Genomic DNA, 16907 nt, shown 5'->3' on the forward strand with positions numbered 1-16907 from the left:
TACCTTCTTTTAAATTCATTCTAGCTATTTCTTTTATGTAAAGCACTTTTGATGTTTTTAAAAAAAACAATATACCTTATGTTAATATATGTTGATTACATTCAATTGTAAGCAAAACACTTTGAAACAGCCACAGTAGGAAGTATGCTTACATAAAAAAAACCCTGCTTCAGTTCCTCTGTGGATATGCATTTCACTGTTTTTAACAAAATCATAATGTGTTTGTGTGTGCTGAGTGAGACTTGTGTAAGAGGGTATAACAGTGAAACACACACTTAATGTTTGATTTTAAATACTGCTATTTACCTGCAATCATTGAGTTGAGTGGCTATTGTTGATTTCAAGCTGGTGCACAATGTCAATGCGCAGTTATATTAAAGCTAGGTTAGGAAGTTTATATTAGAAACATTTTTTTGTTACATTTGTTAAAGTTCTCTTTACATCCTGACAATAATCAATAAATCAAGTGCCCTGACAAAAAAAGAATTGAATCTGTTATCTGTGTCTCTCGCAGGACTGTTATATGCCATTCCAAGGCCTTAGTTATAAAGACAAAAATTGTGGTCGTCAGTCACAATAATATGAAAAAGACACACGCACTGCATTGAAAGCGTAAGGGCAGTGAGCAAGTGTCCCGTTTGCCTTACAGAGGAGCAGCTATACAGCTAAGCATCCTATGTTCACCCAGTCATGCATATACAGTGTGTGACCCACATGCACACGAACAAATAAAAACACTCCTGTTGATTTTGATAAAGACTCTTGCTGCACAGTGAGTCAACAGCCTCAAGGGGAAGATAGAGAGAGCGAGGCAGAGAAGAGACCTCATGAGAAGTGTGGGGTTGACCGTGACGCTCCACCCTCTGGTGTTCACTTTTAACTCTCATCTCCACTTCGACTCTATTCACCCACCTCCCTACTCTCTCTCTCTTCACGGTTGGGGAATGGGGAGACACCCCTCCCAGAGTGTGGAAATGTGACTGGAAAACAACCAGCGGGCAGAGATACAGGTAATCAGGGAGTAAACAAGTCAGAAGATTGAGCAAATAACTTGGAGGAAAGGTCAAGTAAGGGTTCATATGCTGTGCTTAAAATCCTTCATGCATCTTAAACTTTGTGTCCACCCACATGACTAAAATCTACAGCAGCCAAGTGAGGCTATAATGCTCGTTATGCATCTAAAAAAATTCTGCAGAAGATTGTGCGAGTGTGAGGGAGTAAGGAAAAAATGTAATCAGTGGTATAAACTGTGATTAATGCAGAATTGTCTTTTGGATATTATAAGTAATACTTAATGCCTTGATTACTGAGAAACTGTAATTGTTGAAATAACCTTAAGAAGTATGTTGGTAAGAAACAAGTTAAATTCCATAAGCTCTATCCACCAGTGTTCTCTGTCCAAAGGGAATTAATAATGAATTTCATATCTTGGTACTTAACTCTTCAGAGCCTCTCTAGACTCAACACTGAACTGTGAAGAGAGACTAAAAGTCAGGTAAGTGATGTCAGGTAAGACAGAAATGACCTGCTCCTACCCGACCTGTCAGTTTTCTTCCCAATGCTTCTGTAAGTTATATATAAAATACTGTTAGCTCTGATTGTTATCTGTGCACCAGGTTGCTTCATAACTATTTGTAACTGTTTCATGTCCAGATTCAAATCTAATTGTCTGCTAGCACTAATTTTCTGGAGGTGTATTGGTAGTTGGGGTTTATTGCATGTCAGTCAATCCAAAAATAGCATAGTGAATGGTTAAAAGGTTCTTTATAGATACATTCTTGTTTTTTTCACCTTCCACCACCTTGCTACTGATTTGATTTTGTTCTGATCCTTGCTGCTTGAAACAAATTCTGTGATCTAGGCATTGGTGCAATAACATGATAAGCAAATGGGACAGTGTATGGGAATATGTTTCTTATTATCTCTCAGATACATAAAAGAGATCTTTCTTCTGAAACTGATTCTTTCAAAGAAGCTTTACGGAGGTGTGTCAACATCAATGTTTCTAGGTAGCACCTTATCTCTTTGTAGGGAACCTTTTTGAACCCTTTTCTCTAAGATTATAGACGAAGCTACCTTGAAATGCTGTGTGTCTGGAGTCGACGACCAGCATGTGTGACGTATTTGTGCATTATACGTTGGACAGTGAAGGCCAACTCTTGAATAAATTGCTTAAAAATCCCATCTTCACATCACTGGCCATGCATGCCACAGGACAGTGAGGATACCTGGATACGCAGACACACAAACTCAGGTCAAATATTTTTTCCCAGTAATAAGAAGAGCAAATTGGCAAATCAACAAGCATGTGGCCACCTCTCTGCACTCTATGGTAATACCCTAGACAGGGGAGTATGAGAACAAAAGAGAGGGAGAAAAAGATTAAGCATTTCTCTCCCAATGCTTGCTCCAGACTGGGGCTACATTTTTAGTCAACATCATTGGCAATTGGCTGTTTGTCTCCAACCTCCAAGGAAGGATTTCATTGGCTGCAGAGGGCATGGGAGACTGCTCTCTGCTTTCCTATTTACAGTACATGAGCAGTGCGGGTAAAAGAGCAAGGGAGGAAAATCGCAGCAGATTACCGTGCCAATTTCACATGGACGCAGAAGAGCTCTGGAAAGGATAGATAAGGAAATTCCTATCAAACCGCTGCCAGCCAAATATGTATCCAATAGCAAAAAAAAACACGCAAACATTTTATAATAAACCCCCCGAATAGTGATGGAGGAGGTTTCACCCTACAGCGTGGATGTGGTATTTTTAGCGCAGCTGGTGATAATTACCATCTATTCACCATGTTCTGCAGTAAAAGGCACTTTTTGAAATGCCACCATGAGAGCTGTACAGATACAGACAAACACACACAAACACCTACACAGGTGTACACATACAGCCCTCACAAAAATGTACATGCATATTCATATTCATGCATGACATGTAAATAGCACCAAAAACAGCCAAAGCAGTTTGTGATCGCAGCTAAAGAATGCTCAAACGTTTGATTTTATGCTCAAGCAGTTCAAACACAATTAGCAATGAAAAATAATGGGTGGGACATAATTTGCGAAGAGGTGCTGAAAAGCCAGCTTAACTAAGGATGAATAATAACACACACACACATATAGACTCAGATACAAAGAAACACACACGGTAACATGATGCTGAACGATTGCCAGGCAAAGACAATCAGTTATTATAACCACGATGGTCGAGCTGGTGAAGCAGGGATTAATTTGTGGCGGATGTTGGAACATGATGCAGAACCTCCCACATTTATTTGGCCAGGGACTATCAAGACCTTTCTATCCATTTTCTAGAAAATTTGATGCAAGGAGTTCTACCATTCCTTTATTTCCCATTGATGTTACTTATTAACCGCTTAAATCAGCAGAACTTTATCTGTCAGACCTTAATCACGGCGTAACAGCAGCACAGGTGGCCAAGATGAAGAGGGAGAGGATTTTGTAAAAAATGAAAAAGCTAAGCACATACGTATGTTTTTCCTACCAGTATGTGCTGATAATGACTGATTCAGGGGTTATGCGCAGTGGGACCGGTACAGTAATATGAAGAAGACAATAGTGAGGATGAGTTCATGATGCGGACAAGTGGTTTCTGAATATTTTGTCATATTATTATAAGGACTTACGGTTAAAAAAGTATGCATTTGAGCAGCGTGCTTAAATGAGTGTGGCTAATGAAAACCTGTACTAAGGTCCTCTGTCCACTATAAGGGCTCTGTGGTTATATGTTCCCTGACTTGTTTTGCTCTCTGTACTCAACCCACAAACTCTGAATTAGGAGTCTTCCTGGTTCAGAAATTAAGCTCTGTAATGAAGTAAGACTGCGTCACACAACAACTGCATCTGCCATTACATTAATCTCTGATTAGATTAGGTTCTATTACTGTGGTCACACACCATGCCAACAAGCATCTGGCCGGTACATGTAATTGTTATTATCATTTTTGTCCTCCTTCTCTTCCAACTTCCCTTCCCCACATTTTTTGGTATACTACATATATATATAAAACAGGTATTTTAAAATAATATCTTTTATGGAGATATTTTGGCTTGATAATGGCGTCCTTACTCTGTCTTAGGTATTGTGAGACCCTTCATTATACTATAGGCTCTCTATCAGCCATTATCAGCTCTGGAGCTGTGTCATTAAAGCTGAAACAAAGAGACACTCACTTCGCTGGGCTCATCTCATCTTCTCCGCCAAGTAATTACTGGCGTAAAGCACCGCTGTGAGCCCACACAATGTTACTGCCCCTGAAGCGGCATATGAAAACACAAACACACGGACAAATGTCCACAAATGACACACATGACAAACACAAGTACATATCTATGAAGGCAGTTTTGTTTACATGCAACAACATCAACAAACACACATATGTATACACAAATACACTCGACACTTTTACATTACACTTATATCTCACTTGTTTATAGTCCTGTTATCTGTTCGTTTGTGCACTTTATTTTATATTTTACTTTGTTTTATATTTCACTGTAAATTTTAATATGTTTCTACTTTTTGCACTGTGTTGATTGTTGTTGATTGTTTAATGTTATGCACCACCCGTCATGTCAAATTCCTTGTATGTGCAACATACCGTGGCAATAAATGGTTCTGATTCTGATGTGCAGACAAAGTAAGATGCATCAATCTATACAGTACACTCCCGTATAATATATGTACTGGGATCTATATATATTCATGTGCTCCACTTGCATGGGCAGTTGCAACAGGCAAAATCTCACAATTTACTTTTCACTGAGGAACCCATTGTTATATTGTAGTGTGTGTTAAGCTGAATGAGAGTCTGGAGTGAGTGGGTGATAGTCTACATACACTCTTCTCAGCCCAACAATAGCTGGAAATCTGCTAATAAACATATACAAAGTAATCTTGTGATAAAATGTAGCAATTTCCCTTACAGGCTGATCTCCTGGTGTAGCTGTTGCTTCAGCTGGTGATGTATACATGTTCCAGAATGGTGTTCAGACCCAGAGTGTACTTGTTGCAATCAGCAGTGTGTGTTTTTTTCAACAGGATTGTCAGACAGTAGAAAGAGAGGCAGACCTTTTGAAGAATAGCAAAATATATTATATTATATATTATATTTTTGTGTGACTATGTTGCATTACGGTCTATATTTTCTACTTACTTTTCTGTACCAAATTGTCTTGACAGAAGCACTTGCAGATCCGTATGAGCTTAAACTCTATGTTAGGAACATCAGCTTAATTTATTTCTTACATCAAACACCACAGCTACAGCAAATCTCAATAAATTATTATTGCATCAATGTGATGATGCGTTGTCTATAAGCCTGAAGCTTCTTTCTTTCATCATCTATTAATCTGTCAGTTATTTTTTGATTAGTTTATTGGAAATATTGTATCCTCACATTAGGAAAGCTGGAAACAGGATGTATGTTTGGAATTTTTGCTTAGAAAATTGGCTAAATAATTAATTGATTGTCCAAAAAATTGCTGATTAATTTTCAGTAGATTAACTGTTCGAGTTATCTATGTTAGATAATAAAAATAATGCACCATCCAAACAAAAAAAGGCACACATATGCCAAGTCTTGCTCCTCTTTAAAGCCTTTTTTAAGTGTTACAGTGTTTCCTTTAAAGTATGGAGGAGGAAATTAAAGAGAATGTGGAGAATCAAGATTACCAAAAATAAGAAGGAAAGGGGTACTATGAGAGGAACATTCACAACTGGACAGCAGTCAGTGGTTAAATTTAGTAATTGATCCATCTTTATGGCCCATGAAAGCAGAAAACCACAGGGCATTCTCTGTAATGTCTTAAAGAGCTGACAGAGTAAACATACTCAGCGCCACAGGCAGAAACACAGGCACACATAACACTCACGCCACAGACTAGTTTAGCAGCAAATGCTCCCAAGTCGGCTTAGCATCACATTTCCTTTTTAACACTCAAGTTTCTTCTGTTGCTCCTCCTACTTTAATAAACTCTGTTCTGAGATGTGCACGATGCGCAGCAAACTCAGGCAAAAATATTACGAGTGCACTGTCTCCCTCTCTCTGGTTCACACACACACGCGCACACACACACACACACACACACACACTCACACACACACACACACACACACACAGACACACAAACACTACAGAGCTGCACTCTAAAAATTAAAGCTGCTCAAATGGATTTGAGGCAGAACCATGAGAGCAGAGGCTGAGTTTGGGGGTGTGTATGCTGATATGATTAGAGAAATGCATTCGCCCAAGTCTGCAGAACTGAGGATGGAACTCCCAGGGAGTAGTTTAAAATTTAGCTGAGTTTTTGAGTAGGAAAATGACAGTGATATAATACCATAATAATTTGTGGTTTTACGTTTCAGACTCAATATGTGTGTCACTGAGTAAATTCTGTCAAAAACATGATGATTAATTGCTTCTCCTCTGACAAAATACATAAGATGCTTCCCAAATACAATTTAATCTTTAGTTATTATTATTATTATACATCTGTAGGTGCAATCATGATGCCTTAACTGAGCGGTACGGAGACTCAGGATTTGGATTACAATGCACCTAACATCATCTGATGGGGTAGAGTCCAGTCCAAGATGAACTGACAGACACATTTAAGCACCAGCACTGCATACTTTATCATATATCCCATTCAGTATATAGAGACAAATGAAATTCATGTTTAGGGGTTAATCTGTTTTTGGCACACACTGACAATGCACATCAAACTGATCATAAAAGCGTTGATCGCAGAGCGGTAACTGTGTGAGCTGTGTTAAACATTAAAGCGGGGGTTTCTTTGGGATCTGTGCAAAAAACATCCACCGCCTTCCAGTACTTTGTAAAATCCAGATGCTAATAGCAAATGCTACACGCTGAGCTAACAGGGAGGCTTCTTTCTTAGCATATCAAACACATTACTTTTGCGATTTGTGCAGTTTATGGCATGAAAAAAACCTCTTGATCTCCTCATGAGCTCTAAGTCACTGTGATTTGTTTTCTACCCCCTGCATGCGTGCACATCTCACTGATGACGTTTAGAAACCTGCCTGTTTAGTCTGTTTGCTAGAACTGGCTCAATATAATATCTCATTGTCTATGATTTTGTTCAGTTATCCACAAAATGTAAAAATCATTCAACAAGATGGACCCATAATTCCACAGTAAGTGATCACAAACAGATGTCGAAGAGTGGGGTGGATTTTTTCTTTGTTCAATTAAAAACACTTATGTGTATATAATGTTCTTTGTATGCATGTTTGTTTGCTCATGTGGGACTGTGAACACCAGACAGTGTGACTGTGGCAGACAGAGACATATGCTGACAAAATGATTATAGAGAGATGTGGAGAAACACACTTTTAAAAGAGAAAAGACTGTTAAGCCTAGTCAAGCGAAACAGACTGCAGAACAAGATTCCTAATGCCTTTTCTCTCTGCCTCTCCTCTGTTGTGTTTACAGGGGCCCTTGTCATTCGCTGAACCTTTTGTCTCACTGGGGTCCAATCACAGAAGCACTGGCCTCTGAAGGAGAAATTATTTTCTGCATGATTTAATTAATGAGCTTACAAGAACAGGGAATGAACATCTTGATTGTAATAATGTGTGTGTGTGTGTGTGTGTGTGTGTGTGTGTGTGTGTGTGTGTGTGTGTGTGTGTGTGTGTGTGGTCAGAATATACTGTAGCTCCATACACACATACCTGCAGGTCTGGATCCTCCTCGTGCTGCAGGTGGGCTTCCTCTGCTGCTTCTACCAGTCTCTGCAAGAGGGGAGGAGGGAAAAAAACTCTTAGTATGAAAATCAATTGATTAGTTGGTCAAATAATTATAGGCTGAGAAACAGCCAGACAGAAAGTAGCTTTATGACTGGCTTTATAAGTACCCCTTAGCACTGGAGCAACACAGCCAGCCCTCAGGACAAACAAACACACACACACACACACACACACACACACACAGAAATATACAGATAGCGGACAGACATTTGGCCAACTCTGAAAAGAGGCTATTTTCCTAAATGGTTCAGTAGTAGAGGTAATGACTGCCTCGGGTTCTTTGGACACCACCACAACAAACTCCATCACCAGTTCATGCTGTTTAAAAGATGCACTCTCTCCTTTTTTCTCTCTCTATCTCACACACTCAGTGACACACAAACTCACTCTATCATCTCCCTCTTGCTGCTATTGTCTGCTGTGTGTGTGTGTGTGTGTGTGTGTGTGTGTGTGTGTGTGTGTGTGTGTGTGTAGGGTGGTCCGTGTAGCTGTGTCCCTTTGAGTCAACGTTTTGGCACAGGCAATCATGGTCATCATTCTCAAATGAAAGATGACTAGGGAGAAATGTTTTTAACGTAAAGTTGTCAGTGCTTTAAGACTTGCATCTGTTGTGCAGTGGCAAACAGGAGAGAGAAATATTACAGCATAATGTAAACCTTCATGTTACAGTTTATGGATGGTTTGTGAGAAGCACATGTCATTCAAAACAAAAATAACTTAATAACTCAATGTATTCACACAAATGCATGATTGCATGTTATGAGTGCAAACACTGAATGTGTGTTGTGTAAATGTGAGTGAAGGTGAATATTAGGGCTTCAAATAGTGATAATGTTACTTGTTATTTAAATAATCAGTTAATTGTTTAGGGTGGAAAATCTGACAAAACTATTAATGGATTATTTTAACAAATGTTAAAAAAATAGTCAAAATAATTACAAACAAACTAATTTCCAGAGGCCAATGTGACATATATCGTTTGGTCCAACTAACAGTTCACAATTATATAAAACAGCGAAAAGCAGCAAATCCACATTACTGAAAAGATTTTGCAGTTTTGCTTGATGAATGGATTGAATCTGTTTCAAGGTTTTATTGTCATGATACAATACAGGATAGCACAATGAAATGCAGATGTTGTCCCCTCCATGTTGCTTCTCTAATTGATTGACCATTTCATAGTGAATTTGTGTACATACAGTATGTGGAAGATTGGTTTTCACAGCCTGTGTATATTCCACACAGCAACATAAAAAGGTACACAACAGACAAAAATACACTTGGTCGCATAGACTGTATACATACACCTTCAAGCCCATGCCTGTATCCTAACCCATAGTTGTAAGCACATTCACCATATGCACTCAGTCTAGATCTTTCCAAACGGTGTCAACAAGGCGGTTTGTTCAGGGAGAAAGCTCCACTCAAAGCAAGCTCTTGTTTATTTTGAAGTCCTGTATTTAAGACCAAAAAGTCAATTGCTATTGTGAGTGCCACTGGTGTGTTATGGTTTTGTCGATCATGTTTGAAAGACTGAGGATGGGCCATGTTTTTGCACAACAACAGGAGGTGAGGGGTAACAGAGAGCTCTCGTAGAGAGTTTGCATATATGACATGGAGTCTTTGCTGGGATCGTTTATGGACAGCAGTGGTGTTCATCAATCTGAGTTTATTGTCTATAATGAGTCATTGGTATTTGAAGCTGTTGACCGTTCAACTGTCTTGCTGTGGATGAAAGTGGGTGTTGGCGGCATTTGGTGGCTAATGAGTGGCGCTGTGGGTAGCCATGGTAGTCTACTTAAGTGTAGGACTAATTGGATACAGGTGGCGCACAGCTAGGTCTATGGTTTTTGACTGTGAGGCAGGGTAAAGGTGGTTTTGTTATTGTTTGAAAATGAATGGATTGGCATATCCGACTTTAAGTTTTTGTTTCTTTGACAATTTTTGATGACAAAAGTGGATCCAAAGAGCCTACATTGGAAGCAAGGCATCTTTATTACTGACCCTTACTGTTTATTACTGACCAAAACAAACGGTGTGTCAGCAGTGGGGTCGTGTTCACTGCTGGGTGTGTTTGATGTGCCAGAGACTAGTTCTTTTGTTTCATCACCATTTAGCTTGAGGTGTTTTTTTGGGTGCCATTGTGTGAAGAGGGAAGTGGAGTGTTAATAGGCTGTGACAGAGTTATTGTCACTGAGTGGTCAAAGTATGGCAGTGACATGTATCATCAGAGTATGTGAAGTACAAATTGTACAAAGTACAAATTGAGGGTTTATGTCACTGTGCCAGTCACTCATGTCTGTGGTCTGCGAGGAAATTGTGAATTTGTACCCAAATAAAAAATGTTTCCGGTATTAATGACTGGCATGTAGCAGAATTATAAATGGGCTTAAGGAGTAGGGCCTGATGTGAGGATTTTGGGTCCTGAGTAACAACTTCAGGCATCTCACATACACACAAGCACTTCCTTCTACTTCCATCTGTGATGTGCATGGTGTGTTCTCATAGCAAGTAATTTCTCTCATTCACAGCTGGTGCTGGTGTCTATGAGTTTTGGTAATTCACTTCCATTTCGCATTTCCATTCAAATGGCTTTACCCGTAAAACTACTGCAATCAGCCAGCTTATATCAGCTGAGCCATGTGTGAGACTGTGTGTGTGTGTGTGTGTGTGTGTGTGTGTGTGTGTGTGTGTGTGTGTGTGTGCTGTTCTGCTGCTGTGTGTGCAGGCAGGCTGTTTTGGGAAGAGCACACTGTAATCTAGAACCCGGCCAATCATTTTCTTCACCATAGCAACACACCTGGCCATTGAATATTGTTGCATATCAATCTGTGCTTGGTTCTGTTCGGCTATAGGTTTATGAATACATTCTGCTTCCTCCCTGGTCTGATTGGCTGAGAGAGAAAAGCAGACGACAGAGCGAATACCTCTTTGTCCTCTCTGGCCTGGACTTCTTCAGATCTTTTTTAGAAACACAAACTCTTATGCCTATGTGAGAGCATGTGTGCATTCGGGCATTGAAAGGCACCACAAAAAACCTCAGGCAGGTGCATCTAATGGAAATCCACAACAAAGCGTGCTCTAGGAACAAACAAGATGGGGATGCTGGAATAAAGGGGGGGACAAGGGAGGAATGAGAGCATTCTCTAAAGGTCTGAACGCTTAGCCTCACACTCCCAGCGAAATGTCAGATGCTGCCTGTGAAGCCGCTGTCGATAGAATCACACTTTTCAGCATTTGTGAGTGTGTGACGGTGTGGGTGTGTGTTTGCGTGTGCTTGAGTGTTAATGTTTTTCTCAACTGACACCTGTTAAGATATTAGCCCTTTGAACAATTCTGTCATCCAGCCACTTTTGCAAATGTCAGTCATTGAGTGAGAGGGTATGAAAGCATTTCACTGTGTGTGATGGAATCTGATTGAATTTAATGCATGTACAGTATGCGTGTGTATATAAAGATGGACGACATGACAGCTCCTCAACAATTAAGCCAAAGCATCTTGACTGCCCCCTGGTGGCTGGCACCATTGTAGGTCATAAACCCCGCCCCTTCCAAGTAAGCGGATGGTACATGGGTCAAACTAAAAGTACAAAAAGTACACACATGATTTCTGTCATTTAAAGGTTTTTTTTTTTTAACATGCTGATGTAAGTGTTGTTTTTTTTGTAATAAGTTTGGTTTTAATAAGATAGTTGAATAAAGTTTAATGATAGATAGCGGAGGATCAGAAATTAGGAAGTCCAGGAGATGTAACTTTAACTTTCCATAACTGTGGTCGTCTGTTTCCAAAATATATCTTTAAATATAAAGATTCTTATATACGGTCTATTGTTCATATGGTCATTGACTGTGTTGCTTACAACATTTCCACTGACTTAGTAAGGTTAGCAAGCGCTGTTGGACCTTTGTGTGTTTTTTAAATCCTGCAATGGAATGGTAAGTAAGTAGACATGCAGAGGACATTTCTGAAAGACAGATTACAAGTCTGTGGTGTAGACCATGCATCAATTTGATCATAAATGTATTTATAGAGAAATTGTGGTTAGTTGTTAACTAAATAACTTCTCTCAATAAGCAGTTGTAAGATGGTCTGAAAAAATGTCTCATTAAAAAATGTGTAATTTCCCTCTGTTGTGATTTAAAATTGAGTCTATTAATATACCATATGATCGCATAGGGAAAACAACTGGCTTTAACAATTACACAACATTACATTGTCATCATACATGGCCAATGATAATTTCATCTCTACTGAACACTTGATTCCCACCTGTGAATAATCTCTTCTGGCATGTTATTCATGTAGTCTTAGTTACCATGAAGGATGATGGGAGTTAAAGCTCTAGGGGTAAAAATAACTTGCGTAGTAGGAGGGAGTTTTTCAATCGGAAAAACAGATTAGAGATAAGTAGGTACTGCTCACTCCTGTGAATTTCAATTCCAGCATATCACCAGGATGAACACTCCAGGTGGTGTGTTTGTCTTTGTGTGTACGTTGTGTCACTGTGGGCGTACGCAAACGTGTGTGCGGTCTGTCTGCATGTGTTTGTGCGTGTCTCGCGTATATTCAAATGAGCCTGCCACGTCTTTTTGTCAATAGGTGGTCCTGCCAAAGTATATGATGCAGTTTAAAAGAGAGAGGAAATTACTTTTCTCTCAAGTCATTCTGTCGAGGCTAGGGCTTGGTACGAGATGACAGCAATAATTAAACTGGCACAGTCAGAGAGGCAGGCCCTGTTGTCTCCCTGAAAACACGCTCATACACAAACGTCCACATTCACAAGCCTTCACTGCAGCTGACAAGGGTAAAAGCTGAACACACAGCGCTAACAAGACTTGCTGTGGTGACTGGATTAGATTTGTTAGAAGAGAAGTCTGGCATCTCTACCTGATCACAGATCCCTGATGCGTTTCTGCTGGTCTCCATCATCACTACAGAGCTTTGATTCTCAGCACAAACTTGATTAGACCAGACCCGACTGGTCTGGTCCAGGTCAGGAACCATTATCTCTGAATTACCTCAGGCTCATTTTATTTGCTGATTTTTTTTTAGCCCGAATCAAACCACGGGAAACAATGTGTTGTGTGAACAAGTTCATAACAACATCTAGCCCCCTGTTGCTTTTTCAGCACTTTCTATGGTCCTTTGGAGCTGTCAGGTTGGCTAAGGTGAAGCATATTAACAAAGAAAATGATGCATATGAATGGGAAATTAGCATCAAGATAGGTCATTTTGACTTAACAGAAGGTAGTAAATGTATGGAAGACATTTATGTCATTAATGACAAGATAGCTGTGTGTTTTGCTACAGTCTGAAAATCTGCTTAGACTAATATGCCATGATAAAAATGTATATTTTGATCAGATCTTTGGTTCTGACCGGTTTAGACCCATCTGACTTTCCTAATGTTTTCCCCAGTTTCCTAGTAGTATACGTTGAAGCAATGTCTTCCCCCTCGACAAAGCACAATTTCCGTTCCTATTCCATAATTTTCATTCCGCCTCCTTCCACCCACCCAGTCAATTTCTTTGACATTTGGACTCATCTACCCCCTTTCATTATCTGACATCCTGTGATTATGATCTGCCTGACAAAGGATTCAGCTTGTTTACACTTTCAAAAGTTCATAAACGATCCCCCTCATTAAGCTGTCAACTTGATTGGCTCATTGTTCTTGCGCTGTACTTGCTGTGTAGTTTCCTGATGGTTGAAGCCACTGACCTTAACAAATGTCCATCCATTATGAATGCAACACTAAAGCCGTGAAAGTTAGCGAAAGCTGTCATACAGCTGAGCTATACTAACAACTGCTGTCAGAGAAGCAGAGGAGGGGTGCACGGGGGGTCATATACATTATTGACTGGTCGCGGAAGTGCTGGACTTTTTTTTTTTTTTTTAAAGCAGTACATTAAGCCTTGCCTCAACACATTCCCTCCACCAGGAGGAGGGGAGGGCAGTGGCCTGAATCTGAATGTTCTCCCGAGGTATCCAAGAACAAGACCACAGTCAACTGCAGTTCTAACTCGCATTAAAAACATTCCCAGAGGTGCTGTGTGCTGTTGGTTCAGCATGCATTTGTACTTTGGGTTCAAAGTTTTCCTTTTTCCATGTAATCATCTTTCTGAGTTATAATTTGATGAGAACATCTGAACATGTTGCTCTATAGAGCAGAGTTGCTATTTAATATACAACTTTCCAACAGCAACCCAAATAAATATAGATGAGCTATATTTATCAGCTCTGTTTGCATGTGTAGATAGCAGTTGGACACCTTTTCTCACATCTAAATATGTTCGTACCAAAAATAGATATGTGCGACCTTATATGAACATGTGCTAAGCTAATGCACTTGAATAATTTGGCATCCTTCTGCTTGGTAAGATGTATAGCTGTTCCTAGGTTGTGAGAGGAAATGCTAACTAAGCCTTGGACTACTGGATCAGTGCATGTCCTGTGGGTCTTAGTTCTGCCAGAGGTCTGATCCGTCGAGGCCCGAGCTGGGCTGAGTGGGATTGGCTCGGGTCAGCCCATCAATAGCACTGGGGACAGCAATTAATATTGTCAAAGCAGCCAGGGAAGAGTTGCAGCATCAACAAAATGGAAAAGTGCTCTGTGACACTTTGCTTCCTCTGTTTTGCACATTTAGATTGGGTAACAGCCAAGTACACAGATCATGGTGGACAGACAGATACAAAGGGAAAGACAGAGAGAGGGAGGGGAGTAGTGTGTGGTTTTGAAACACCAAGTCCCAATAATCAATACTTGACAAGTTCTCAACAGTTCTGCTGACTGACAAGGAATACAAAGGGAATATGAAGGGCCTAACCCAGCGCCCTGCCATCCCATTCTCCTCTGTCTCACATTTACTCGTTCTTTACACTTTCAATTTATGCCTACACAGTTTTCTTTTTCACCTTGAATGTTTTCATTTAAGAATATATACAGTATGTGTATATATATATATATATATATATATATATATACACACACACATTAAACAAAACTGTACACTCACCTAGAGGAGACGATTAACGATCGTCATATGTGCATACATGCACTATACACTGAATGTATACATGCCTGCTAGACTGAACTTTTGACTCTTCTTTACCTTTACCTTTCCCATCTTTCCTGTCTACATCCCCATTTCATCACCCTAGAAAACAATTCCATCTCTCACTGTGACTTCTTAGTGACAAAAAACAACCGGAGAGAAGGAGAACGCTGTCCTGACGTCTACTGGCTGGCTCTGCCTTGTCATTAGAAGCCATCACTCTTAGCAGACACTCACAGACGAACACGCACAGAGACATGCCAATGATCGGAGACTGAGGACAGCTAATAAAATTAGGGAAATGAGGGGAGCAGTGCTGTCAGCTCAGCGTTACAGTGTGGAATGTCAGGGAGGAAGGCAGACAGAAGGAAAGGGCAGAACAAGACAGCAGAGCCGGACAACACCATTTAAAATCCCTATCAGAACTATACTCTCTGCCAACCATGATGGGAAATTCCTGGATAAGCAACTTTAGCTCTCATATACCATGTCAGACTATATATTGCTAACATATTAACAGTTTGGGTTTTGCCATTCATCTTCGTTTTCTCTTCACTGATGTCGCTTGCTCTGTCTGACTTCTTTTTAGCAATATCGTCACGTGTTCAGTAATTAAATTGCAATGTTAAGAGGAAACACATCTGAATTATAATCATCTGCTGCAGCGGACGAGTAGTGCCACATTGTTGAAATGCTTTGTGTTCAAAATTCCCCGTACATGTCAGCAAGTGAAAATTCAATTTCAAAGGAGGTTTTGCTGGCAAAGAATGTCATTTAAAGTCCTGTGTGTGCCTTTTATTTTTAAAGTATACACATGCAGCCTGCACTACACTGGTAATCATGTTGAGGACTACAGAGGCGTAGCTGCCACAGGTAAATGATATCAGCAGGTACAGAGCGTGCAGAGGCCGAATGCCATTACAGGAGAAACAGCCCTGGAAGCAAGGCATCTACTCTGCTTTGAAGTGCATTTAAACACAGCCGTGCTTGACTTCAAAGAGGGCATTACAATAGCTCCACGCCTTTCAACTTTGATAACAACATGTTCACTTTTTATTTAAACGTCTACTGTTGCCACCATTTTGAGGAGAGGAGAGGAAAGGAGAACAACTCAGGAACTGATGAAGGTAATAGTAATTAAAACAATGGCGAGCTAAGATGCATGCTGAGGCCAGGAATAAACACATACCATTCCTGTCAAAGTTACAAACAAGGACACACACACACACACACACACACACACACACACAACACCCTTCGCAAGCACATCTTTACTTTGACACAGTTTCATTGGCCATTTTATCTATAATAATGGAGCTGCAATTCAATTGGCCGATGCAACCTAAATACACAACTGCTCTCGCCCCAAAGTTTCATTTTCAGCAGTCTGCGTTTGCAACAAGCATGTGGAGATGATAAGGGAGAGAGGAAAGAGACATAAACACAATCAAACACCAATTCTAAAAGGATACATTCTGTCACTCTCTCACACACACACACACACACACACACACACACACACACACACACACACACACATATACACAATATCACACACAAAACCTACATAAATTTAACTTATAAAAATATTTCTCTACCATATCATCTCCCTCTCTCCAAATTAAAGCCATTATCTTAAGGCACAAGTATGAAAGCACAGAACGACTCTCACCCAAACACACTTAAAAAGAATGACATCAACTAGCACACGCATGTACAGGTGAACCCTTTTACGGCAGCAGAGGCTGCTGTCTCTCAGCAGGTGGTGGTGCGCGATAAAAAAGGGTGAATCGACGTGGAGATGGGAAGATAAAGCCACGTTGACGGACAGGGGGAGAGCGCCTGCACGGAAATTGAATCGCTGAAGCGCCACATATACTTTAGCAAAAAGCAGAGAGATGGGAAGAGGCGGAGTAGAGAGGGGGGAGACAGACAAAGGAGCGAGGGATGCTTAAGGCAGCAGCGAGACTGCTCACTAGGCCAGACAGATGAGAGTTTGGGTAATAAAAGCAGAGAGAAATTGGAGAAAGATGGAGGAAAAGAGGGAAAAGG

The 16907-nt window shown here is 40.3% G+C and overlaps 1 protein-coding gene across 4 annotated transcripts in view; it reads right to left on the reverse strand.

Moving 5' to 3' along the window:
* cacna2d3a (calcium channel, voltage-dependent, alpha 2/delta subunit 3a) overlaps window positions 1-16907 on the reverse strand; it is a 109435-nt gene that overhangs the window by 68939 nt on the left and 23589 nt on the right. For all 4 annotated transcript variants that reach the window (XM_068732917.1, XM_068732914.1, XM_068732916.1 and 1 more), the window contains exon 4: window positions 7726-7785. In XM_068732917.1, coding sequence (XP_068589018.1) covers window positions 7726-7785 — 60 coding nt within the window. The remainder of the gene's footprint in view (window positions 1-7725; window positions 7786-16907) is intronic.

This window comes from Cebidichthys violaceus, unplaced genomic scaffold (assembly GCF_023349555.1).
Source record: "Cebidichthys violaceus isolate CVI_PGR_0920_01 unplaced genomic scaffold, fCebVio1.0.p SCAF_6, whole genome shotgun sequence".
NCBI lineage: Eukaryota > Metazoa > Chordata > Actinopteri > Perciformes > Stichaeidae > Cebidichthys > Cebidichthys violaceus.